This window comes from Ornithodoros turicata, unplaced genomic scaffold, assembly GCF_037126465.1.
Source record: "Ornithodoros turicata isolate Travis unplaced genomic scaffold, ASM3712646v1 Chromosome11, whole genome shotgun sequence".
NCBI classification, from domain to species: Eukaryota; Metazoa; Arthropoda; class Arachnida; order Ixodida; family Argasidae; genus Ornithodoros; species Ornithodoros turicata.
The window spans coordinates 1,289,347-1,317,239 of record NW_026999295.1 but is presented as its reverse complement, the minus strand read 5'-3'; the positions used below and the strand labels follow the sequence as shown (position 1 = coordinate 1,317,239).

The 27,893-nt window shown below is 44.5% G+C and overlaps 1 protein-coding gene across 7 annotated transcripts in view; it reads left to right on the top strand.

Moving 5' to 3' along the window:
• Window positions 1-24,065, top strand: part of LOC135371405 (piggyBac transposable element-derived protein 3-like) — a 140,239-nt gene extending 116,174 nt beyond the window's left edge. For 6 of the 7 annotated variants that reach the window (XM_064605464.1, XM_064605465.1, XM_064605462.1 and 3 more), the window contains one exon: window positions 15,130-17,404. In XM_064605464.1, coding sequence (XP_064461534.1) covers window positions 15,130-16,883 — 1,754 coding nt within the window. In that variant the 3' untranslated portion in view covers window positions 16,884-17,404. Of the gene's footprint in view, window positions 1-15,129; window positions 17,405-22,489 lie in introns of those variants that run through there. The other variant, XM_064605467.1, reaches the window with a different exon arrangement.
• The last annotated feature ends 3,828 nt before the right edge of the window (window positions 24,066-27,893 follow it).

The window sequence follows — 27,893 nt, the reverse complement described above, 5'->3', positions numbered from 1 at the left end:
AAGCAAACCGAGGAAACAAGTGAAAGGTTGATATGGTTAGGCAAAATATAATAGCGGAAAAAGTGCTTTCTGTGCAGGTATATTTACATCACTGCATGTTTGCATTCAAAAATAGCACTTTCGAAACCTTGTTGTGCCCAAGGCGGTTTCTTCTTTCCGTCACAATCTGTCCAGCTTTGGAGAAGATTCTTTCACATGGGACTGACGTTGCGACGACACACAGCCTACTCTTCATTATTTCAAAAAGACGCGGATAGACGTGTCTCCTTTCTTTCCACCAGAGAATTGGATTTGTTTTCCTCGGAATCATGGGCTCCTGCAAGTATTTGTCTAGTTCGCGTATCCCAGCCGCAGTTGGATTTGCGGGATTGACGAGGCTCGACACGGTTGTGTCGAAAGTCTGCCAAATGGACGGAGAGTCCTGGTTTGCCTCCTGTGCAGAAAGCTGGAACCTTGATTGGTCGCACTCTGCAACTTCAACGGAGTTTGCTTGTTGTGTGAGCCAACGGTAGGCATTTCTGAATGTGACCTCCTTACGAAACCCGTGTCTCTTGAAACGAGGGTCCAAAAACGTTGCTTCAGCCAGTATTTTCACGGCTTCCACATCGGAAAATCGCTTTTTCATTTGCTCGTCAAGAACCTGAACCATTTTTGCGCAGATTTCAGGGAGGCTTTCATCTTTTGCGGCGTTTCCCACGTGGGCCATGAGAGCATTGCTCAGCAAAATTACTTTTGATGCTGTCACTGCCTTCTCGCTACTCATTTCAGTGGTTACTTCCAAAAACGGCTTCAGTATGTCACAGGATTTTTCCACAATATGCCATTCACTCTGGGAGAGTGACTCCACCCCGGAGTCGAGGATGGCCAGTGTCGACTGTATAGCCTCCTTCAAAGTTATCAACCTTGAAAACATTTCATATGTGGAATTCCATCTTGTTGGAACGTCTTGTTTCAATTTTAACATCGGTGCACCCATTTGTTGCTGCATCGATTGGAGCTTCGCCAGTCCGTGAGCACTCTGCTTGAAAAAGCGAACAATGGCTTTAACCTTAGCTTGCACGTTGATAATTTCGCGTACACCTGTTTGAACAACTAAGTTCAGTGTATGCGCAAAACAGGGATGGTGGGGCCAACCACATATGCGTACGGCGGCAGTAATATTCGCTGCGTTGTCACTTACCACAGCTGACACTTTTTCTTCCACATGCCACTCTCTTGCCACTCGTTGCAGTTCTATTGCGAGGTTCTCTGCAGTATGCCTTGCACTATATGCAAAGCATTCAAGGAGGCACGATCTCAGATCACAGTTTTCATCAAAGAAGTGCGCTGTTAAAGCGATGTAGCTCTCGTTTGTCAGTGAAGTCCATCCATCCGTTGTCAAGCAAACATGCGTAGCACATCGCAGCTGCCTTCTTACGTCTTCCGAGATTTTTGTGTACTGCTGCGAAAGAAGTGTAGAGGACAGTGTCTTTCTCGTAGGAAGGACATATCCCGGGTTGAGAGCGCGCACGAAACTGCGAAACCGCTCACCTTCGACAAGAGAGAACGGGTGATACTCCTTTACTATTAATTTGACAAGTTCCTCATCAAGCTTGGCTGTCTTGCTGTGAGGCAGTGGTCGTGACACGAACTGTGAAATTGTACTTTGAATTTCCCTTCGTCGTCCCTCGGACGCCACTGGCTGAGATGAAGTTGATGGTGCACAGACAGTTGTCACTGTGCACGAACTTGTCGAGGCTACTTCCGAGCTTGACGCAGCCGCGGAGGGCAGGGGGTCCAGCAACCCAGGATCGTCCACATTTTCGACAACTAACTGTTGCTGTGGGCCTCGGATAGGACATGCCCTTGAAACAGTTAACGTAGGGTGCTTGGTACGCGCGTGACGCCAGAGATTTGCCGTTGCTCCCCCCTTGTAGGACGTAAGAGCGCCACAAAAATTGCATTTTGCAACATGGTCTCCAGCGGGCGTAAACAATGTCCAGATTGCACTTCGCTTTCGCGACAAACTTCGTTCCTGCTGCGCCATGTCATCGAGATGTGGATAGAGGAGACAGAGCAGTGGCAGCCACGAACAAGGTATAACAGGAAATGAGTGTGAGGTCCCAGTGCCGAGAAAGGCAAAGAGAGGGAGAAATTTCGAAACTGTAGTGTCATTTCATTCCTTGTAGATCAATGACCACCGAAGATATGGCAAGAGCATATTGCGCGAATTGTACATTGAACGAGCGTTTCATAAAGTGTATCATTCGATTACCCTTTGTTGAAAATGGAATATCCCAAACTTACCCGACAAAGCACGTCACGGTTATTAAATGACCGGATTAAATTGATGAAGATTGCAGAGCATGCCACGGTCTGTGTTGGCAACAACCCGAACGGCTACGTCGCCCTGCGGGAAGTCCGTGATAGGATACAGAAGTCGTCTGCTTTTTCGCGAGCAGTGCACCTACGCGAGGAGACGACTTTCAGACTGGGGACCGCGGCAACTCTCGTACATTTTCTTTCAGTTCTCAGGCGAAAAATGCACATTCTAAGAAGTGGCCTACATGGTGGTTTAGAACAACTATGTTAACCTCCATAGACAAGTTAAAAGTTGCAGAACCAAAACCACCCCACTCACAGTCACATACCTGAAGTCGCCGGCCATCGGCGCGCGCGGTCGCATTACAGCTCCGACCAAAAATATATTACGCGCGCTTCCATTACACTCCCCGTTGCACACTGATCATATTTCGAAATGAAGTGTCGCTGACGACGTACATGGAGAATGAGTGCATGTTTATTTAAAAAACGAATTAAATATTCGGGGAAAGAACCCCACAGTCAATGAACGGACTACATTCTCCGCTCGCGGAGGTATATGTCTGAGTGTGTCCATTTCGAGAGCAAGGTGATGATTCAACCCAAGATCCTTCTGCAGGTTTCGATTGCCATGGCAACGGCGACGTACCCGCAGGTCGACGTCATGCGTGACGTTGCATGAGAGAAAAGCACATGTTCCGTCGTCTGCTATTACGGCACGTTTCGACAAGTTCCTCGAAAACGACTTGGTTATTCCGAATGAAACTTTGACGGTTGTATGTGTACAGTACTCGTGAAGATAGTTGTGGCAAAGTTTCGGAATCGTCCCGGCTGTACGAGAGACCGTCCCTTTAATCGCTTGCATCGTCCATAACATGACCAATAACGCATTGAGGTATGGGGTAACATATCCGCCCTTATGCTTCTTACCAAGATTGAATGCGCGCCACTGGACTGTCCTAATTAATATACACACAAGTATTGTGATACCTAACTGTTTAATTGCTGACTCAGGTGTACTCCCATATCGGCCACAGACGCATTAAGAAGGAAGCACAGCCATCCTGTAGGACCCACGAGGTGCGACACAAGTCATGACGCTTCAGAAAATGTGTTTTCAAAGCTCGAATTTTAATTATTTTAGATATGGAATGTTCACCTCATCACGTAACCCCTCTTTGAGCTCGCACACTTTTCATGAGTCAATATCTCACGGGTACTTGTGGAGCACAGATGAACCGCACGCCGGTAGACAAATTTACAATCATGTTGCTTCTTCTCTTCCGATCCGAATGCGGATGGAAGGATGGGAGCAAGACCGACCGTTCCCTCGGGCCCCGCGGCTGAAAGCTATTCGGGTGCGGACGCCATCTGTCTGCAATCTTCCCAGGCTTAAATGTAACATAACCCCTCTCTCGACGGGCTCGACTGTTGGCAACACGGAGGGCTGACGGGATCGTGATTGGTCGAGCCGTCGAGCCTCACTCACCATTCGGGATGAATCAGAGAGTCGAAGAGATCGCAGAACCACAGAGAACCAAACAACTAAACCGTATCGCTGAATCGGATAAGACGGAGAGCCGCTGACTCGCGGGATGAATCGAGGAGCAGCAGAACCGTTTAGGAGCAAACGATTCACTGGTTCATGGGTTATTCGGTTCTCAGCTACTCTGCGTAGAACCGCGTTGTTCTCACTCTCCGCGTTTGGGATTTTACCGTTGGTTCATTCGGCGCGTCGACGTCGAGCTTTATGGCGGTCGTTGTATGGGTGGAAGCCTTCGGAATCAGAAGTGTGCTGGCTCTCCGCATCGCTGGCTATGCTCACTGGATAATTACAAGTTGCTTGTGAGGTGCACTGGACAAATCCCTTTTGACTTATAACGTGGGCTGGCGGACGTGCTTCCCAGGTATTTCATGATAATATTTCCGCAGCCTGCAGTTTAAGGAAGTTGGTTTTCGAATCTCTAACGTTAGTTCAAAAATCCTAAGTTAAAAACAGAACATGCTCCATTCTTCTTATGACGTTACATTTTACCTCCCTCTCGGTTTCCGCTTATAAAATTTAAGGCTCCGAGATAAACCACGGAAGGATGCAAACTAGTATTTGACAGTGCTTTGATCACAGCTGAGAAAATCTTTAGACCGAACTCGGGTTCCTGCCGACTTCGAATTTGGCGCCACCACTATCGTGACTGGCAATGGTGGGGGCTCCATCACAGGGCCACATGATCCAGTGACGACACTGATTCACGAACGAATCTTTCGAACGAATCGCTAATGTTAACTGATTCGGACGAACCGGTTCACTAAAAAGAACCGAATTTCCCATCACTATTCACAATCAACACCGGCCACGAACTGATACTTGTACACTTACCTGACGGGACGGAAAACTGCTGCCGCCGCTCGAAACATACAAAACCCTACAGCACAACAGTCATGGTATGAATACAAGTGATGCTTGATCACACACTTCTATCACACAGCTTACCTCTTACGACGCAAATCATATCCTTCTTTGTTCTGTAATTGACGAGCGAACGCTGAAAGCCTGAGACAATTGAAACATGTTGCAACCGTCCCAACGACATTCCGATGATGCTAATGGCGATGGCTCCTTCGTGATGAGGCGAGGGCGAGGCACTGAGGCGCAGAATCAAAATGTGCAGCAAACCTGTCGCATGCGCATGATCCTCATGTGGTCGTATAAGTTGGAAATATATTGTGTAGTGAACTGAAGTAAAGTAATACGAGGAACCGTCTTTTCAAAGACATCGAAAATGTATTTTGTGTTTTTGATATGTAGTTAAAAGGTGGCAAAGTTGCGTTCAAGCTGCTACATTTAAGTATAAGGTCAGACCCAAATACCGTTTTGTTTAGAGAGCCGATAACACGGACCTCTCCACCTCCCAGGAGTTGTGTACACCCCACATGGTTTTTCACAACACACCCAGAAATTGCTGATATTACCCAGCTTGTCTCCCAATGAATAGAGCAGTATGCCTCTATATACATATACCCCCCCCCCCCTCCCTATGGGATGCTCGGTGCCCTTTTGAGGTCGACCTCTGTGAACATTACTGTCCGATAATGCAGTAATTAATAATACGGAATTCATCTATGTAAAAAAAAAAAACGATTGAAATAAGCACTTGCTACATAGGCGCATAGAAAGTCCACAAACTCTCAACAGCGACATCTATATACCTTGTCCACAGAAGGTACACATAACGTAGTTCAAGAGATTGTAAAAATGATGTCAATAGCAATTCCTGTTGACTTGATCAACAAGAAGTTAAAGTCAACACACTGTCAAGACAGGAAACAAGAAGTCCACAAGAAGTCTGCAGAAAGAAAAAATCCATTTTCATAAGGGCAACAAGTTTGAATCTCGATGGGTGGATGCCACATCCCAGACAGCCCCGATTTTGCTGTATACCCAAAATTCGCTAATTAAAGTGGTTTATCAACAACTTTATTGTGAGATGATGAATGGGGAGTTTCATCGCCAGGGGCGATACTCTACCCCATTGCTGGTGGTGATGCGGGGAATGAAATAATGAGCCCCTTCACAATATGGATGGATGTTTGTTTCTTTGTTTGGATTTTTTTAATAATGTGCCGGCCAATTGCTGAATAACGGTCTATACTGGGCAGTGTGCCACAAACGAGAATACATGCAGTCGGCCATAAAAGCACTGAGAAAGGGGGGGGGGAGAATGATAAAACAACTGCTTCTGGAATAGATTGTTGCAACTTCAGATGCCTTTTCGTAATGCTCCAATACTCCAATTTTTTTTAACGATTCCCATGTGTTGGCAAAGAAGTCGCAAAACAAAGTACTTCGATGCCAACACGTTGGGACCGTCTACGACACAGTGGGTAGTCTAAACAGCAAAGATAATCGCGTAGAGCTCGGCACACATATATGATGTTCTGTGCGAAAGATGATAACCACAGGAGACTGACTGAGATGGAATAACAAATTCCGAGGACGAGCCATCCCGAGTGACGCTTCAGTGAAAACCGACGTTGACGTCGTGTACCTGTCATTCACCATGCCCAGGGTAAGCTGCTTGGTGACACACGGGGCTGTATCCCTTTTTCTTCCATGCACGCCAGGAACAGTTAAGCGGATGACTGGGCTTGACAGAGACTATGATGGGGCACTGGGAGCCACTGTCTTCACCACGAAATGCGGAACACTAGGCTTCAGCTGAGCAATCACCAGGCGTACCTTGCAGTGCTTGCGTCGCAAAATCTTTGATACGAGCAAGTGCCGCCAATGATGGGATAAATGGCGAAAGAAAAGTCGGCAGACCTCACCGTTGCCGAGAACGTCCAGCGGGGCCTCCTTCGCTTCAGATACAACAGCTCGGTTCTCTGTTGCTCGGGAGACGCCAACGAACACAGGAAGGCTTCGCGCCGGGAGGCTCTGCAACTTATGATGTGAAGGTATCGGGAGGGTCATTAAGCATCGGCAAACTGTACGCGAACGACCCTCGCGTCAAAACTCTGTGGACGGCCAACAGAGAGCTTGTCTTACTGCCCCATCTCATGCCTGTCAAGCGACAGATCACCGCAATCGAACGGTGGATTTTCGTGTCCATGCTTGCAATATGCTCCACCAAGAGAGCCCACCATCAACAGAAAAGCTGAGGAACCTGTGATGAAACACCTGCGTCAATGGTATGCCAGCAACCGAAAGCTGGAAGGGCTGCATGTTCCGCCTCGTAAAAGTTAGTATTACTGTATTTTCCCTTCGAGATGTCCAAGCCCGCCAGTGACAGATTGCTGGATAGCGTCGAGAGCGAGTTGGAGGCGTATCTGGAGGGCAGGACAGGATTTGCCGCTGATTCAGATATTTTTTTTTTATATTGTTCAGGGACTTCGTAGCCAGAGTAGGATTTTAGTTATTATTTATTTATGTAAATACCTCAAATTACCCAAGTGGAGCATTACACGAGGGACAGAGTTACAGAACAAGATAAACGCGCACATATTTACAACTAGGCACACTCATGAATAACAAACAAGATGAACCCGTATACATTACACTGCTAGACACGCTGATAAACAAGAAACAAGATAAACACGATATATACAGCTAGACACACATAAAAAGCAAGATGAACACGTATCTACTTACAGTGAGACATAATGGATATATGTAAGATAATGTGCATAAACAGTAACTTAAATCTGGAGAAAATGCAAAAGTTCAAGTTTGAAAGCAGTTATATCATGAGTGGTGACTAACGGCAATGGAAGACTGTTCGATTCGGTGGTGCATCGAGGAAAGAATGAACGAGAAAAATGTGTGGTGTTACATGAGGAAGTTTCAACTTTAAAGGGGTGACCCAGTCGCGGGTATATATGAACAGCTCGTAACAAAAAAATGGGTCTTAATAAACTGGTATGAAATAATTTATGATAGCTAGACAGAGCCTAAAAATTTTCTGCGTCTGATGTTTTGAAATACTTAATAAAGCTATAAAACCTGAAGGAAAATAAACAAGAGAGGTATAAGCAGTTTCGTTTTTCCCTTTTGAGTTTAACAAGCAAGTTTTGTTTTAGCGGTTGTGTGCTTTTGTATTCTCCTGTTGATGAAAAGAGTACAGGAATAATAATTCGGCACATAGATCCAACAATGACCTGTCATCTTTACGTACCTTTTCTTCAAGTGTGCTAATTGTAACAAAAAATACAATGACGGCATTGTTATATGAAAACAGCAAATCTCAGTCTACTAAAATTTTTCGAAAACGTGAATGTTACCACTTTGTGTAGTTTCCGTCCGAAAGTAGGACTACCCCGCACTTTTCAATCGTGTCAGGGTGCAGGGTGCTCTTTGAAGTTGGGATCTGTGGCAACAACAAGATTTGGCATCTTGACAATGACGGTATAGCACATCGACAAAGATGAGGGACAAACACAGAAGACAGCACAATGGCTGCAAAGTCACGGTTTCAGATCTATTCAACAGAACAAGAAATGGAAAGCATATGAAGAAAAAGTTAGTGTTACACGTAAGGTTTGTCTGCCCAGCGCGGTGACATGTAGCACGTGCCGCAAGGTAGGACTGCGGATAATATCGACCACCTGGGGTTCTTTGGAGACTCGCCGGAAATCTCTGACACACGGTGCTGGAAGCAATGTTAATTCCCCCACATTGCTACCGTCCTCGGTAGCGCGTTTGACGTCATCGTAACCGTCCCCTTTTGAAATTATTTGTACGTTGATAGAGCTCAGCAGGCGAAGGACCTGTAGAAAAGGATGCAATGTTTTATAACGTATGTTCCCAAGGGTGTATCCCGTTTGAAACCATCAAAAGTAACCTTTCACAAAGAAACGCGTAAGCAGCCACTGTTAGGGGTGTATCCCGTTTGAAACCAATAAAAATTACCTTTCACAAATACACGCGTAAGCAGCCACTGTTAGAAATAATTCTCCACAATATAGGCTTAAAAATCAACGCACAAAAATAATCGCTGAAATAGCTCCGTGTAAATAAAAACGGTTAAGAATATATCGTTAAAAATAAATCATTTCAGAATCCCCCACGTCTGCCCTACGGTTGCTACAATCACGTGTTATGGCCGCGAGTGAAATGGACAACCGGCTTAGAGAAATAGTCCCGCTTAGGATTTAGTCTTAAAAATTTATTAGCGTAACCCCCTGGGTGTATCCCGTTTGAAACTCTTAAAAACAACCTTTCAAAAATAAACGCGTAAGTAGCCCCGGTTAATAATAAATCTCCCGGAATATATGCTTAAAGATCAACGCAGAAAAATAATCGCTCAAATATCCCCGTGTTAGTAAATAACAAAGTTGTTATTTACACGGGGATTCTCTAAGGAACCCTCGGTCAAGAATATGCCGTTAAAAATAAATCGTTTCAGATTCCCCCCAAATCAACCATACGGTTGCTACTGTCACGTGGTGTGGCCACGAGTGAAATAGACAATCCGCTTCGACAAATCGTCCCAAAGTCGGCGAATTTAATTGGAATCCTGCCATGCGTATACTTCGTACACCAGACTTCACTACTTGGTACGCGAAGCAAGCGTACTTCACTTCAACGAAACGTAAAGCGAACTCAGAGCACACGCACGAACGAACGAGCGCTCATCACTGCCACAGGTACAGGGTGAGTGCTAACAAGGGCAAAAACTACCAATATAAGCTACGCCTTACAGCTATCCTCTGCGTAGAGATACACATCTATCACTTTATATTATCAACGGGGATATTTCGCCGATTATTTTTGTGCGTTTATTTTTAAGCGTATATTCTGGGAGATATATTTTTAACAGTGGGTACTTACGCGTTTATTTTTGAAAGATTATTTTTAATGGTTTCAAACGGGATACACCCAAGTGAAGCACACTTGTTTCGCGTACGAAGTATATCAAAGTGCGATGTACGAATTAAATTCGCCAACCTTGGGACTATTTGTTGAAACGGATTGTTTATTGCACGCGCAGCCATACCACGTGACTGTAGCAACCGTAGGGTGGATTTTGGGGGGATTCTGAAACGATTTATTTTTAACAACGTATACTTAACCGGGGATTCCTTTGCATTTTTACTTACATGGGGATATTTGAGCGATTATTTTTGTGCGTTGATTTTTAAGCGTATATTCTGGGAGATTCATTCTTAACAGTGGCTACTTACGCGTTTATTTTTGAAAGGTTATTTTTAAGGGTTTCGAACGGGATACACCCGAAAAGTATTGCACCGTTCTGTTTCCATACTATGCAACCAAAGCCAAGATGCATCTTCATTTGCTTCAATACAAGAAACAAAATAGAGAGTGGACTGAAGTAAACTCCAGGGAAGAACACATCGTACGAGATGAAAAAAAAAAACATATACTTTTTGATAGTTGCCATGATTTTGTGATTTTGTCCAGTTATGTGTAGTGTTTCTGATAATGTGCATCACACAGTCTAGCAAATATCGCATGTCTTCCCTGCTACCTTTTTCGAAATGGTACTGACAGGACTTGCGTCAAATTGCTCTACATGCAGATGATATTTAGTAAGGGTACATTGATTTTCGAACAACAGGGGGATGCTATTATCAGCGGCAACGGCTAGTGCGACACTGAGAAGGGGAGCTGAGGAGATGGGGCAAGGCTCCCTCTCCCAGCGCTTCATAAATCGTAATCAGGGTGGCTGACACTTTGTGCTCTCCGAAGGACGATTTTCGATTATTTTTCTTTTTTTAGTTGTTGCCAGTGGAACAGGGAACCTGTCGTTGAATGGGTCGGTTTTCTACATGTGCTCTTTATACCTTGCAAAGAAACGTTGCCTTCACTTGGCAAAATTTCGAGTTCAATTCTTAAAATTAGGGATGTGCCAACCGAATCTGCGAATCCTCGAATCCTAGGCAAGGGTTGGTGATTCTTGAATCCTAATCCCAGTGTGCAAAATGGCGAATCGAATCTTTCGAATCCACCGGGCACGTTTATTTGTTTCTTTTTTAAATTGGCGCCCCCGGAGTCTGCCGAAAGCCTGATTGGTCAGCGTGTGTTTTCTTGTTTACATTGTTCTCATGTGGCGAAGTTCCCCATTCATCATCATTAATTTAAATGTCGTTGTTGTTCTGGACTGAAAGAGTTCAGGCAGGAACTCTTACGCTAAAATTTTTAAAAGTAACATGGTTTTGCTTTTGATTTGTAGTGGTTTGTTTTGTGAAAACAATTCAGACTCGAAAATTATGTATTTCCTGTACTCGCTGAACAACATGTTAAAGAAATTACACTGAACCAGAAGTATATAGTATATTTTGTCCTGAAAATGAACTATTATTGAATTTGTTTTTCATTAAACAAATATATTATATTCTGCTTCAAAACACTTTTGAATACAAGTGTTTTTCTCTGGCTTTTTAAACTCTTTTTAAGGAAGGATTCGAGATTCGTAAGATTCGTGGATTCGCAGAACCTTCCTTGGATTCGGATTCGGAAAATCATGGATTCGTCCCATCTCTACTTAAAATTAAACTTTCCGCGAAAGATAAAAGCAATCAAAACGTCCGCTAAACTTCCCCCCCCAAAAAATAAAAAAAAATCAGATAAATAAAAATAAGAAAAATTCGGTAATTACAACATACGCAAGTCGTGGCAAAAGTTTTCCGGAAATAAATGCTGTTGGCGGCATTTCTTTTCGGGCTAGTAGAGTTAACTACAAGAGTTAATAACAGGTTCAAACAGATGAGCTAGAGACTCGACAAATATTTCGGAAGAATGGTCCTCTGCCACACGTTTTTGATCCAAACGTAGGTACCTCCATCATACGTGACCGATAAACCATGTCGCAGTCTTCATGACCCAGTCTCGGTCAGCCGCTAGGTCTCGTGCCATGATAGTGATGTGGTGTTGCAGGCATCGATCGCATGCTGCGCAGTCCTTTTCCAAAAGATCTTCATCAATAATACTGTGAATCCTTTCATCAAGCTACGCTGAAGACACTTTAATGGAGTGACCATACGAGGTGCAAGGATGTGAATGATGCGCGGAGCGACATCACCTGATGTTCACCGCAGAGGCATGTCTTTATCCTTAACGGACAGGTTATGTGAAATATCCATTATAACATATGTAATCAAATTATAGTCATAGTCGACTAACCGTCTTTGATTACTGCAGCCGCTAGCCGTAGTGCAGCAATAAAAGTTTCTGTGATCTATTGAACTACGTAAGGAGCGGCAGCTTCATCTCCGCAGTACGCGTTATGCATTAATGCCTTTCATGTATCGTACAATTTCTCGCGAGTCAGGCAGGAAAATATGACATCGTTCGCTGCGTTCATCGGCTTACAAACAGCCGAACTTTAATAACAATAATCGAACAGCACCTCTTCTACAATTTTAATGCCCCTGCCACAGGGGCTAATTTAGGGCATTTTCACGAAATGCACTCCTAACGAGCGAATGTCACTTTCAGTGCATGCTTGCTACACGGCTTAAATGGATTATCGCACCCGTGCCGGTCGATTCCGAACCTATAGTGCAGTTCTATTCCAGCCAGGAGCATTACAGCGTGTTCCACGCAAAATGGTCACATCGGAACTGACACTGGGAAACGAAAGTCGGCCGTATTTACCGACGACTTTTCACTTAGTATATTGCCATGCGAACGGCAAGCAGACGACCACGGAGACAATCGCCTCCCATTCGTGTGCCTGGCTTACATCATGGTGCCTGTAGCCATCCTGTTCATTTCTGGCTGACTGTTCCAAGATAATTTGTAGCCACTTGCACATTCCGACGCCACAGTGAGAAGCGTGCCCCGAACTGATGTGGTAACCTTTCATGGCTAACTGCAGCTGCGACACACTTTGAACAATTGTAGTAGTGGGGCTTCAATGACAATGAACTTTCGCTGTTCCACTGTATAGGACGTATCTCTAGAAAATTAATTAGCCTTCTTTAGTCATCAATATACATCACCAGGAAGTGTTCCTGCACCCTTCAAAGAAGCTATTCTCTTACGGGTAGCAGTTCTCATCACTTTCTTCTCCCACTGTTATGTCACACTAATGTTGTGCACCTTTCCAAACGACTCCGAAAATGTTACAAAGTCTGCAACATGTAACAAAGCTAGAGGTTTCACCTGTAGACATGGCAGAATCTGCTGGGTGGGGGTTGGTGTAATCACTGGCCCACATAATGTCACTTCAGATGTCTGTTGTGTTAACACGTAAGGAAATAAAATGCAAAAAAAAGCAAAACACAAACGGGTAGTAGTGCCACACCACCTGAATTTAGGCTCTGACAAGATTGAGTTTATCCAAAATATCAAGGTATTAGGCATTATTGTTAATAGTCAGCTGAGCTGGGACGACCATGTAAAATCGATGGCTACTAAGCTGGCTAGGATTGCCGGAATTATTAGTCGTTACTGTTATCTGCTACCTGTTGGAGTTAAGAATACTCCGTTTCTTTTGTATTTGAGTTATGGTAGCTTGGTGTGGGGCACGACCACTTCACATAACATCGACACTGTTCTTGGTTTACAAAAAAGGGCTGTACGTGCCATATGTAGTGTGAGCTATACAGCTCACACAAGGGAGCTCTTCCCGAAGTACAGTATACACTCTAAATCTTTTCACACCTTTAAAGGTGTAATAGCGTGCATGGCGCACGCCTTTTTAGGTGTAATTTTGGTAACATCATAATGGAGCAGGGTTTCGCACAAATTTTCTTTACTCGAATGTTGTCTGTCCTCCAAAAATTCAGTCTTGCAACATCTCAACATTGTTCAACAGTATTGTAGAAGCTTGCGCGTGCTCGATTATCGATAGCAATGCATATATGCATTAGCTCGTACCTACGATATCCAAGACATAATGAAAGCGAGATTTGCACTGACACTTGATCTTTAGTAATGGTTTCCGAATTTTGTAAAATATCATCCTGGAGACGAAATGTTAGGCGACCAGATTGAATGTGCATAGCGCACACCTTTAAAGGTGTGAAAAAGTTTACAGTGTAATTAGAATATCAGAATTATATAACATGGGGCTTTTGCAGTGTTATAGGAAAGAAATTTTAAAGAATACTGACAATTTTTGCATGCTAGCTGGTCTTCTACCTAAAATAGATGCATACCCCAGCAGGTATGCGGAACACTGGAAGGTACTAATCCCTCGTACTTCATACGGGCTACATAGTATAAGTAACACGTTGCCCCGCGCTCTAAATAGGCTAGCCACCCTTAATGTTGAGTTATTTCGAATTTCCTTTCAACAGCTGCAAGCTAAAGTGTGTTTAATATAAACTTGTTTAGTGAAATTTAATGCTTATTATGGCTTCCACTATGCTGTTATTCATTATGTCAGTGTCAGTGTTTGTTGGTTTATAATGGTGAGTGGTTTATTTCATAGAAATGTATAGATACGCCCATTGATATTGTTTCTTTGTTAATTGGACAGATTTTTTTTTTTAGTCTATACTTGTTTTCCTCTTGACACAACTGCCACCAACTTCGGGGGCCATGGACACGTCAAGTTGCTTTATGCAGCTTTTTTCCATGGCTCCGTCCATTGTACAATGGTAAATAAACGAATTTCAATTTCAATTTGAACTAGGATAGTCTCTCAATCTGCTATCTCGCTTTTGCACAAAAGTCCCCTAATTCAAGAGTTAATGAATTTTAGGCAATCAGTCACCTTCACTTTCTTCGAGAGGATGTCCGCCTGGCCTATTCACTAAATAAGCTTATTTAGTGCCTGGCCATTGAACGCAACTGCATAAACGCCATCTATGCTGCTCTCGTAGCATTTTTTAGAAAAATGATGTAAAGGCTAAAAACAAAGAAAACGCCATGGATGTGTGAGCGTAGCTCAGTGTGATACGGCAGCCTAGCAGTGTAATCCAGAGTGCACTGTCTCAAGGACTTAACCTCTGTTCGTTAACCTCATCACTTCTGTTGAGCCCAGCGTGGTTATTTCCTCCAGGTTCGAATAAAAAATTAACATGCGTTTGGTGTAATTCCCATTTCGGAGCACGTAGGCGTGTCGACAGGCTTCCTGTCGAGCGCTAGGCGGAGCAGTGACGATAAATAAGAGTAAGAAATATGGTCGGTGAAGAAATGGCGGGGCCCTACAAAGTATCGCTAATGGTACGGAGATCGCGTTACAATAAATCTGTAACGGAAATACTTTTCCGATACCGACTTAAGAAAAGTCGTGGCCCGCACTTAGATACCGACAAAAGTGTCGATTACAGTAACAACATTAGTTGTATACTTGGCGTTGCATACAACACTGTCAGAAAGTGTCAGTTGTAACTCTGCCACATCTCGTTCATTTCTAGGACACCGAGAGCAGATGACATCAGAGGAAGTGTGGGAGCTGTCTTTTAGTTTCCCAGACGATCCGAATGACAGTGCTGATGAGTACTCCCACAGCTCTGAAGAGGAATTGTTGGAACTAGATCCTGACGAGTGCAGCGATGATAAGAATGAGCTCCAGATGTCATGGTCTGTGCCCAGCACAAGCGGTGGAAAGCTCCTCAAACAGTATCCAGGAAAAACCAATGTACAAATAGAGAGCAGAGAGTCGCAGCTGGGTCCTAGAGATGATGCAGCAACCAACCAGTGGGACACGTCAGTATTCGCCGCGCCGGCTCCCAACAGTCATGGTCCTACATACTCGCAGCAGCTTAATGAGGGAAGCATGGCACTAGACGCATTTACGCTGTACTTTGACAACCATGTCATGCAGCACATAGTCGACCAGACGAACCATTATGCTCTGCAAAAACATCGCAAAGGGTGGAGACCTTTGGCAGGTGACGAGCTTCGAGCGTACATTGGCCTACTCATTTTGATGAGCATAAATCCCATGCACGAGTTTCAGATGTACTGGAGCTCTGACAGCTTCTTTCATGTAAAGGAAATCACACAGGTGATGACATACAAAAGGTTTCTGATGATAACAAATTGTCTTCACTTGAATGAGAACGCAAAGACCCCACAACACGGAAGGAAAGGGTTTGATTGTTTCTATAAAGTGCGGCCTTTCATCGACATGATGAATGAAAGGTTTCAGGCGGAGTACAGCCCATCAAGTCATGTTGCTATAGACGAAAGCATGGTATTATTTAAGGGACGCTCCCGCGTGAAGCGGAAAATCAAACATGGTTACAAGGTGTGGTCGTTGGCTGATTCCGAGACAGGATACCTGCTCAAGTTTGAGCCGTGCGAAGGTAAGAGTGCCCGGAAACCACTCGACAGGTCATTTGGGGAACACGTTATTCTCGCACTCGCCGACAGCGCCGTCCCAGCTGGCTCACAGTTGTTTTTGGGCAATTTGTTTGCCTCCACTCATCTCCTTCAGGAGCTGCGCGACAGAGACGTTCTCGCATGTGGAATGTTCTGTGCAAGCGAGAACAACCTTCCACCTCTGGTACAGGTGGGCAACAACGTCGAACCAGACTCCTACTTGTGGCGAAGAAAGGGGGATGTCGTAACTTATCAATGGAAAGAACTGAAAAATGTTCACGTCATGTCAAACTATCATGATCCTGAATGCCGGGTGCAGGTCCAGCGAACATTGCCAAACGGCAAAAAGAAGGCAGTAGATTGCCCTGCAGTTTTAAGAGATTACAGCATCTGGATGAGTGGCGTCCGTAAGTTCGACCAAAGACGCAATGCATACGCCACAGACCACTGCTCCAAACGCTGGTGGAGTTGGATATTTTACTTTATTCTGGATGCAGCAGTGGTGAATGCATACATTCAGATAAATAGTCTGAAGCCAGTTGCGTACTTCCACTTCCGCTTGAACCTTGGCCGTCAGCTTATTGGGCGAAAGAGCTTCAGGAAACCCAGGATAAGTCTCGTAGCACACAAGAAGAAACGGGGCGACAATGATGAGCGCACAATGACGGGCGTGCCCGAGACACTTCGGTTCGCTGGTAACGCCCATCATCCGAGCCTGACAGAGGCTCGTCGGCGGTGCCGCTGGTGTTCAACAAAGGCCAAAGAGTCTCGTACCAAGTACATGTGCAGTGTGTGCGAGGTCCCACTCTGCGTAGTCTGCTTTGGACCTTTCCACAGCCAGTGATGAGGTGCGACCGTCATGTAATCAAACCTAAAATCGCAAAAAAAAAGAGAGAGAGAGACAAAAAAAGAAGCCAGCACAAGGGGAAGACAAAGCAAGAGAGAAATGCGAGGCGACATCCGCAGTGACTGCTAACCAAACACATTTATTCGCGAAACAAAGCACAATTAATAGTAATAATAATAATTTTACTCGACTAACTTTATACATTGAGAAAACAGGATCTTTTGACGTGTGGGCTGCCCTCGTTAGATGGCAGACGGTCACAACTACCAGTATTCTAATTAGTTACATAGCTTTAAAGGAACTGTAAAGTGGATTTCAGCCCAGGGTTATCTTATGATTTTATGAAAGCCTAGGAAGAGTACATCTCAGTTACGAAATATTTATTTTTGAATATTTTTTTCTTTGAGTAATCGAATTTCAAAGATCGCATTCGAGCGCAAAGCTCAGTGCTCCCTCAGACACAACACTGGGTTGGCTCGTGTCGGCTACGGCTAGTCTCGCCTTTCTAATCCGCCTCCCGGTCTGTGGCGAAGGCGTAATGTTGTTTTGAGGTCCACGTCGTGTGATGTTGATTTTTCCAAACTTGAATGCCCTCAAGCTTACTATAGTCCGGCAGTCACGCCCGCAAAATGTTTGTTAGTACGAGTGCACGCGCTAGATGCAAGTATGAAACGACATCATCCGCAGAATCGTCGACGGAGGATGAATTACCGTCATTGCAGTTACTTAGCCGCATTGGGAAACACTCTTCATGTATAATGAAAATGTTGAGAACCTCGCAGCGGAAATATGCTATTGCTGTTTCGGTTCGGGGTGTCCTTGTGGCAGATGCGTGCCGATGCCGACGGCAGAAGAATGCCTTTGTTGCTGCGATATGAGACGTTACTGAGAGACGTAGTTGGCTGTTATAAATTGTGAGCTGTAGAAGGGTTTCAGTGCTCAAGCTAAGCCGGCGGCTATTGTTTCGGCATGACAGACGTGGAATCCACACTTTAGAATACACACAGTTAAGTGGACGTGCTCTTGCGCACTGAGCAGGGGGACATCGGGCAGCGAAGTTCCAGAAGCCGTGAGGTTGGTCCTCTGTAAGTCGGCTATGGGGATGACGCCCAGCGTTTTCGGCGCGCCTGCCGTAGAAAGAGTAGGAAGATATTTTTTTGGAACCAACCGCGCGCGCCCGCGTTCCAGAGCACGGCCCAGGGCCTCCTCTCCCGGCGATGGAGCGCGCGCGCGGACGTAAGCTTCGAGCGAATTTATGGTGGACATATCTACGCCGCTGCGGCCTGGGTTGTACTACCGTCTGAGTGAGCGCCGCCGACCCTAAGTCTCACAACAGCCTCAATATTGTGGGCGTCACTGAGGGGCATGTGTGTAAAACACCTGATAAGCGGAATCGGGTCATGCGTCCCAGAAGTAGGGGGCGTAAAAGGGCTACATAAGGGATAGGCACGAAAACCACGGCCTCTCTTTTGGGTTTGGCTCCTTGAGTTGTGGCTGCCTTTCTTGCTGTGAGAAGGTATGGAATAAATCCTTGTTTGTTGTTCACACTTTTCGTTTGCTGTGTCTTCCTCGGCGACGGAGCGGACGGACTGACGCCCCGAGGTTGTGGAAACACGGGTTTCCACAATATTTGTGTCTTTTTCTAGTATCGGGTATCGTTAAAAGGCACGATACACTAAAAATGTAGTTTCGATACCGATACTCCCATTTTTTGCACGCGATACCTAATAGCGATACACAAAATGTAGCTTCGATACTGCCCATGACTGCTTTAAGTACATTTCTGAGTACTTGCACTTTACCTTAACTACATTTCCAATTGTTTACATTGTACTGTACTTTAAAGTGCCACTACAGACTAAATCTCGTGTCTTCAGAATCCTACTAAAGTTATGTTACGGAAATATTGTCTCACTTTACATTCCTGCAAAATATTTTGGCTCTATGTGACGCGGAAGCTAGAGACATTGAATTTTTAGTTTTGAGAACTGTGACGTCACGTTATGCTCCGGCGGAGCACCCGGTTCTCCTCTGGCAACCTTGTTGCCGTTCGCGTCTTCGGGGAGCTCACTTTTTGCACTGCGTTAGCGGAGTCCCAGGTTACACACCACCCTACCGCTGCGACCTTGGAGCAGGGGTGCTTGGAAAATTACTGTAATTTATTTTTGAGTATTTGTATTATGTATTATACTCATTTTCGAAAAGTATTTGTATCTGTATTGTAATACGCCTAATCGACTTATTACATATGTTATAATACTTTTGAATGTGTAATACTTTCCCAGAGGTCGTAAGTCCGACCATCTCAGTGTCTCAGGAGCACTTTATCAGTAATTTTTCGTTTCCCACAAACCTTTGGACACGGACAAGGCCCTATTATTCTCCCGCCGCAAATTATCCCGAAAGGGAGTGAGCGACATCAGGACCAGAGGCTACTGGAGGCTTCCGCGCATTCCTTCCAGTTCAGCGTCCATAAGGATGAATCATCCCATTGCCAGCGTTTTGTCATATAAAACAGTGCGTCCAATCCAGTTACCCCTGTACACAGTTGCACTATGGACACACACACACACTTTTGAACGGCCCACATTTTATCGTGGTGTTTTGTGATGCTCAACTGTTGAACATGCATTGTGATGTCTCATGCATTCAATCCCGTGATGTACTTGGTTCCTCAGGAACCTCACAAGGCAGTGAAAGCTGTGCATAGTTGAAGACGTGACAGAGAGAGAGAGAGAGAAAGCACAGGACAGTGCAAGCGCGGCACCACAGCACGAACACGGTGTTTGTGCTGTCCTGTTGTTTTTCTCTAAGCCTTCACAAATACGCACAGCTTTCAGACCCTCGTGAGGGCGCTGAGAAGCCAAGTACCTCACGGGATCGAATGCGTGAAACAGAATAATGTACAATAGTCAAGCATAAGAAAACATCATGAAGGGATCCTGGTTTGCACCACGCATACATGAATGTAAAACATTCAACCAACACGTTCTGCTCGTTATTCCGTTACTAAAGCTGTTTGTGATGTACTCATTAAGGTTAGCTAATCATCAAATCAGGTAAACAATACAGCAAGATATCAAAGGTTTCTTTCTACTGCAAAGGTGACCCAGCTGATAGCAGGCTGCTAATTGTTTGCATATAGTATACTGAATATAATCTGAAATAGGAACACTTGAGTATGTGTCTATATTATTGCTACCATTGATGCTATACATTTAGGAGAAGCATGCACACCAGAATATAAAAGTACAAAAAAGGTGAAATGCTATTTCTTCTGCAATTGTGAATACCCCATATCCGGTATACTCTAATTGAGAAAAGCATACTCGATCGACTCTTCGGGCACATTTTCCATCCTCTCTTCTTGTAGTCCACACTCAATGAATAATCACAGTCCACATGATGCTGGACGAAATGCACATTCAGAGGCGTCACATCTGCTTGTATTTTCCTTACTTCCACTGGTGCACAGGTTGGAAAGCAAACTTCGACATATAATACAGAACTTCAGAAACACATATTCAAAGTTATTCACATTTGTGTGCGGTTTTTATGTCGAAAACCACGACCGAGTGCTACCTCAACCGCCTCGGCCAGCTGGTTGAGTTCAAAACAGACACTAATGCCGATAACGCTGTCGCTCTTTGATGTGACAATGAGAGCGAAAAGTTTCGTTTTCAAACTCGAGTGAAAGCCGCAAAAGCGTGTCAGTTTCGACACTCGAGGGAATTATTTGCAATGTGAGTTATCATCCCTTTGGAAAAAAAGTTGTGCTCACGAACTCATGCTAATTGTAAATTGCGGTTTTCATAGTAACAACACGTGGTGCTCGTACTCTGGCGCCATAGGTCTGGTGTCTGTGAACCACATCAGACCGCTCTAACGGTCACATTAAAACACTACGTCTCTCTAGTGCGCACACCAAGCATTCTAGAAGGCACGAGACTCATTCTGGTGTCGTAGTAGGCCACTCTGGTGTTGACATCAGGAGAACTAGACAGCACCAGAGTCACCCTGCTGTCACACCAGACATTTTTGATGTGCACATTACAAACATCAAGAGAGTCTTGTGGTAACGTCAGGAACATTAGGAAACACCAGAATAATTCTGGTGATTTTTTTTCAGTCGCGGCTCTATTCTTTTTGACGCCACACTGAGCTTAGTAGTGTATTCTATTTTCTTATTAATCGTAGTGTAATCTATCCTGGCAGCTCCCGAATATTGGGAGTGTTCTTCAAACTTCCCTTTCCAATATCCTTTATACTCCATAGTTCTTCCAGGTATGTAATGGCATAAGCGGTAACGACGTAGATGGAGACAAGGACACACAGAACCACACAACACAAACACCTTCTGACAAATGAGAAATGGCACACCAAAATATGTAAACTGCAATGGCAGCCTGGCGGTGGTGAAGAAATAGCAGTGTTATCTATCGTGGCAGCTCCCGAACGTTTGGAAGATTTCTAGAAACTTCCTCTTCTGTCCTCAAGGCTCTCTTCGCCTTTTTGGACGCCACAGGACTCCCGATCCTCATTGTAACGGGACCCATTCCTTCATTCCCTGCTTCACCTCCAGCAATGGGGTAGAGTATCGCCCCCGGCGATGAAACTCCCCACCCATCATCCTGAAATAAAGTTGCTGTTGTTGTTGTTCCTCCTTTACTCTCCCTAGTTTTCCCTCTCTTAGTTTTTCTCACTCACTGATTTCTCATCTGTGAAGGTTTGTCACTTTTGAGTGGCATTTTACAGTGAGATATGTGCATGTCATGTACACAATATTATTTGACTCAGGCAATTTTCATTGTTTTGTTTGTTTGTTTGTTTTTTGGAAAAATGTGAAAAACACCACAAGTCCCTTTTTGAAGTGATACAGGAATTGCTAGTTATTCATCTGCGGATATCATGTGGGTGGGAGACGGACGTAGAGCCAACCAAGAATTGGTAATCACTCCAACATTTCTCTTGGTCTCCGACATTACCACCAGCAACGGGGTAGATCGTCACAATGTAATAAAGTTGATGATGTTCGTTCCCTTTATGCTGTGGCTACGATGCTTAATAGACTGAAAGGCAAAAGTTGCTGATATTAATTCTCCGGTGAAGATCTACTAGCAAGAAACTTCAGTCATGAATAATTGGCTGCCAGTTCTGTCAAGATAGAGCGTGTCTGCGTTAACTATAGACATAATTTTACAACATATAGTTTTTTTTATTAATGGCAATATATTGTAGATCATGTCCTATCACATAGGAATGCGACCGGAATACAAATCTCGGCATCCAGAATGTGCAGTATGTAGCAGTTACTAACATACGCCTTATTCTGATTCAGGGAAAATGGGGGTTAATCCATATTTCAGCAGTGCTGGGATGGCATTAAGGTTGACTTGCGTGCAAGCAACTTCACTCCACTACCTTTGTTGATGTCTTCATAGTTCTTGCTTTTGTGCTCATTTTTGATCCCTACATAGGGAACCAAGCGGATAGTGATCCGCTTATGCGGATATATTCTTATATATATTATATATACTATAGCAATATATTATATATTCTTATGCGGATAGTGATCTTGTAGTGATCTATCACATGTCTTGCAGGTAAGCTAGAAGTCATCAAGTGGCTCATGGAGCACGGTGCACTGCAGAAGGATATGCGATGCCCGTTGTGTCGACAACCGACAACACTGCGATTGTCGTGCAGAACAACTGCACGATGGATCTGCCGACGGCGTGGTCACTACTGGTCGGAATCTGTATTTTACAACTCCGTATTTAGGAACCTTCGTGTTCCTCTAGATAGTTTTCTGCACATGATGCTGATCTTTGCACGAGGTTCGGGTACCTACAGTTATATTGCTGACAACTATTCCAGAGGCAACAGGAAATTGTCGCACTCAACAATCTCTCGTGGTCTCTACTTGTTGCGACGTGCCATTTCTGTGTACATGGAGCGTCGTAATGCAGCAGATGGAAAGATTGGTGGGAGACGTAGGTCTGTGGAGATCTATGAATCTGTCTTCAGGAAGCGTGTAAATAACAAAGGTTGCAAGTCGTCTGGGCAGTGGGTACTCATCATGGCAGATAGGGAACCCAGCCTGAATAAAAACCAGGACACAAAAGTAAGAGTCTTAGTCTGTCCTAACAAGAAGAGGGTCAAGGCTACTCTTATTCCACTGATAAAGAGGAACGTGAAAAGAGGAACAACACTAATCACTCAGGGACGGGGTAGTTACTACAACCTTGAAACACTCGGAGAGGATCCACGGCAGTGGAAGCGTCTCAAGAGACCCAACTATTACAAACACAGGGTCGCGAACCAGAGGGCTCGGTTTGTTAGTAGTCAGCACCCGGAGCTTCATACTCAAACAGCTCAGTCGAGGTGGCATGCCCTTAAGCAACCTTTGATCCGCAGTGGGATGCAGCGCAGAGACCTACAGCTCTACCTCGATGAGCAAATGTGGCGTGAAGAGCTGAAGACCTCTGAAAAGGATCCATTTTCTGAACTCCTCAGATGCATTGGTATAGCTCGAAGCAGAGTCTTCACTGGCCCTGCCCGCCTACAGCACACTGAAGGCGCGCACCATCAGAACAACCGCCACAAGGATGCACAGAGACCTGTCCCTGCACAACGCCAGGAACGTAATGTCTCAGCCCCTATCGCTCAGCAGCCTTCCACAATAACACTTGCCTCAGCATCTACAGCTTCGACTTCTGTGACAGCACAGCCCATGCAACACATTCAGCATGTCAGCATGTGGAGATCAGAGGAAAACTCTACTCTCCACACACTTGAGAAAAGTGAAAACACGTTGCACGGCGATTTCTCTGAAAGCCTTTCAGCAGGTGTTTCTGGTAAGATCCGTACATGTAGACATTCTGTGACCCTACTAGCACCAGTGCCAGTAGCAGCCCTCCAGCCAATCATGTTCGTTACAATGCCAGTTCACGTAGTGCAGACTCTTGGAAGCTTCATCCCTGTCCAAAACTATATGGCACCTTACATCCTGCAACCCTCGGTTGATGCACAGTCATCGCAACAGCTGGCACCTTCTCCATCTCATTCAGCATATACCTTCTGATCATTTACAGATGTTATGATGTTGTGTTACATTGGTGTGATGAGACAAGGCGACTACGCTTTATGTGTGGTGCAACATTTGACTTTAAATGTGCATTTGACTTTATAGTGCGAAGCATGAATTCGAGACTATTTGTTTCCAAGTGTAGTGTATTCCCTGATTTTGTCAATGTGTGATTCACTGTTTGCCAATTCGAGCTGCGTCATTTATTATTGTCATCATAAACCATTGCTATCCACACGGATTTGTGTGCATTCCCTCCGCCCCTGCAGGTTTTGCCGTCGCATTTAGACCGTATACCGCTGAATTTGAGCCAAATACTGTGGAATTTAATCCTAGTACTGAAACTTTTAATCCTTATTCTGCCATGTCTACCCCGTACGCCGTGGGATTTAATCCTTACTCTGTAACATTCAATCCTCGTGCTGCAACAGCAACAAACAAACAAACAAACAAACAAACAACAGCAGGTTATTTTAAAAGATGAACGAAAATCCAAAAAGGGCTGCCAGGTACACGTACAGAGAGAGAGAGAAAAAAAGGGGGTACCGGTGTACCGAAGAGGGAAGCAATGAAAAAGGGTGACGGTTCGAGCGAAAGCTCTTCTTCAGACTAGAGGAACGGAGTGCTATTTTAAAAGATGCACGTCAACAACCGTGCTTGATGGTGCACCAACAAGATCAATGTCAGTTTACACAGGGCAGAAGCAAAATAGAACATCAAGAAAATTAAGCAAACACCGGGAGAGTGTAGGAATGCTACTCATCAATACGACTGCAGATTAATATTATAAAGGAAAGACAGAAATGACAAATACGGCGAAAAAATGTTGACGTCATGGTTTCGGTTGAGTGCGTTCATATGGCGCAATAAACGAGGTACGGGAGCACAGCTATTTGCAATATTTAAAATAGAAAACAGGATGTGCCGTCTAATTCCGTAGGGGAAGATGAATGGGCACCGAAGATAACAAGTCGGAGCAGTCAATGATACCATGTACAAGTGTGTAGAGGAAATGACAATCACGTACTGTTCTAGGGAAGGAGGAGTTGGATAGGTTAAGTTAATGAAGAATCTGACCTAGTTGCCAGTTATACCTCTAGTTGCAGTACATTGTTTCATCAAAGTATACCGTAATTTCACACGTATAAGTCGCACTGCAGATCAGCCGCAGGACACGTTTTTAGAAACACTTTGAAAATTTCGTGGCAGATAAGCCGCACTCGCATATAAGTAGGGTTCCGGGCTTTCGGGTTTATCCGAAAAACGTACACAGTAAATTTTTTTACGCCCTTCCCGGTGTGAAAAGGGTGTATTATGGGGACAAACCCGAATTACACTTATACTACACTCCACTAAGCACCCGTGTTGGTGTAAAAGGGGTGTAATGTACCAATACACCCCGATCACACTTCCGTTACACACAATGCTAAATTTTGGAACACTCATATCAGTGCAAAACGGGTGTATGCCGCACAATACTCGTAGCTCACGTAGTTTTCTTTTTAATTGTGATAATATTCGTAATATATATAGATAACTTAGTACAGATGGACACGAAAAAGATATAGACTACAAGTAATGAAGAGACTTGGGAAGCCGTATAAGGATTAGAAACAATTGCTACTTTTATTACATTAAATCTATTTCTAGTAATTCCTATTTAATTTTTTTACAGTCGTGTTGCCAACTGTAGGGCAACTGTAGTTACAGTTAGGGGTCGACGTTTCGGCTGTCAGCGCTGCCTTCAACAGGACTAAACTTGAAAATAGCTGACAGGGGCTTCACCCCTGGCTGAAAGGTTAACTGGTGCGCGTGATCACGAAATTGAAATACATATGTGTATGTAAGTAAAGGGCTAACTATTGTGGATGATTGTGAAATTAATATACGAAAAGAAAAAGTAGAAAGATCCAAATACCACGAACAGCTAGGAAAAAAACAAGGGAAGAACAAGGAAGACAGCAGCAGCCTTCAACAGGGCTTGCAAATGGCGAAGGCAGGCTGCTGTTGCAGTGTCGACTTGCCCCTTAATCTTTAATAAACCCCCCTTGCATTTTCTGTTTGTAATCTCGAATCCATTCTACCTTTTCCTTCGCATATATATGCAATATACCTATATATGCATACCTATTAGTACATTTAAGCAGTGTTCATGCGGGAAGAGCGTACATGTGATATAATGAATGCGAACTCAAGCCTCCACAAGAGGTTAAAGCGGAAGCAACTAGCTAAGCTCTTCTAACCTCCCGTGTCATGCTGGTTAAGATGATCGCTTTCCACGCCGGTGACACGGGTTCGAATCCTCACACCGTCTGTGTTGCCTGCGGTTTTCCCTGGGTTTTCCGAAGACTTTCCCGACGAATGTCTGCGCAGTTCCCCTGAAGTCGGCCCAGGATGCACACTAAGCCCCCCCCCCCCCACTCCTCTCTGCTGTCCTCTGCCCACGTCTGTACGCCTCTCATAGCCACAGTTGCTTCGTGCCGCTAATACGGAAATAAAAAAACTCCAAAAGTCTAGATAGGTAAGATGCTCACACTAGCAATTAAATGCAGAGCAAGTGTTTTTTTTTTTTTTCAGAACCTGCCATTTTTAGGGTCAATACACCCAATAAACACCCTTCTTTTGGGTGTAATATGTGACGCCTCTGTTACACCCATCACTGGGGTGTAGCATTTACACCCATAAGGGTGTGAGTTATCTAACACTCATTTTACACTCATAGGGGTGTAAATAAATTTACTGTGTACTCCGGTGAAATTTTAAGCAATTCGTATTAATCCGAAAAACTCCGCTTGGCAGATGTTTTCCCTCATAGCTAGGTTATTATTATTGGCCTCCTTTTGTGTACTGGGTTTCTTCTGACCTCGGATATCGGCCCCACGACAACATAATAATGGTTTCCGTGACCTACCGTTTTCTTCGGCGGTCATCTCGACCACTTCAGGATTCACTGCCCGGGTTTTCCTCCAGTCTGTTTTACGATTTCTTTGTCCGACACATGACCTAAACACTAAAATAATCATCGAACCGAGGTCATACGGAGTGGTCTCTTTGAAAGGGCAACTAGTTGCAGTGCTGACGACAAGATGGGACGCAAGCGAAAGCTGCCCTGCGACTACATCAAGGAGCACCCTGATTTCGAGGAGTTCACATCGTCCCGCGATCGCAATGCAGAGGTTGTCATATGTAAGTACTGTTTGCATAACAGTGAGCACTGCATACGGAAAGGGTGCATTTGGAATTGCGGAACACCTCAGTGTACGTCACACGGAATGTAGTGTAAAGCTTGTGTGTCTTTAGTGTTGAAGCAGTAAATGTGAGAACCAGTGCCGGATTTACAGTGGTCGGGACCCGGGGCAGCGTGCATGGTGGGGGCCCTTCTGCACGATCAGTACTTTTCATGGTGCTTCATGAGTGTAAATTATGGGCATACAGATGCCTGACCTCGGTACGAATATTCCATGCGCGATACATACGTATATGAAAAAGTTGAATGTCCAGCAGTTGGTACGTTATTTATTACCACACAGTTTCCAGAAAGAGTATTTCACATTAGCTTTTACAGTGAACATCTTTTAAGATATCGTATCTACTATTTTGCAACCTATTCGAGACTACATTGTGCTGCTAGCGCAACCTGGAACGTTCGTTGACTTCCTTACTCAAAAATCGGTAATGGCCTCTGTAAAATCAAGCTGTTTAAGAATGTCCCTTTGCATAAGAGTGACAAGGTATCCGCCCTGCGTCATGGTTGCCCGATGACTGTTCTTTATGAGCTTCAGTATCGAAAATGAGCGCTCACAGGAGCTGCTGCTAACCATCACACTCAGACCTACACTCTAAGAAAAAAAGGTAGAATTTCCTACCCAGAGTTGCAGCGGGACGGTACTTCTACCATTTCGTGCCAATCCACACGCGAC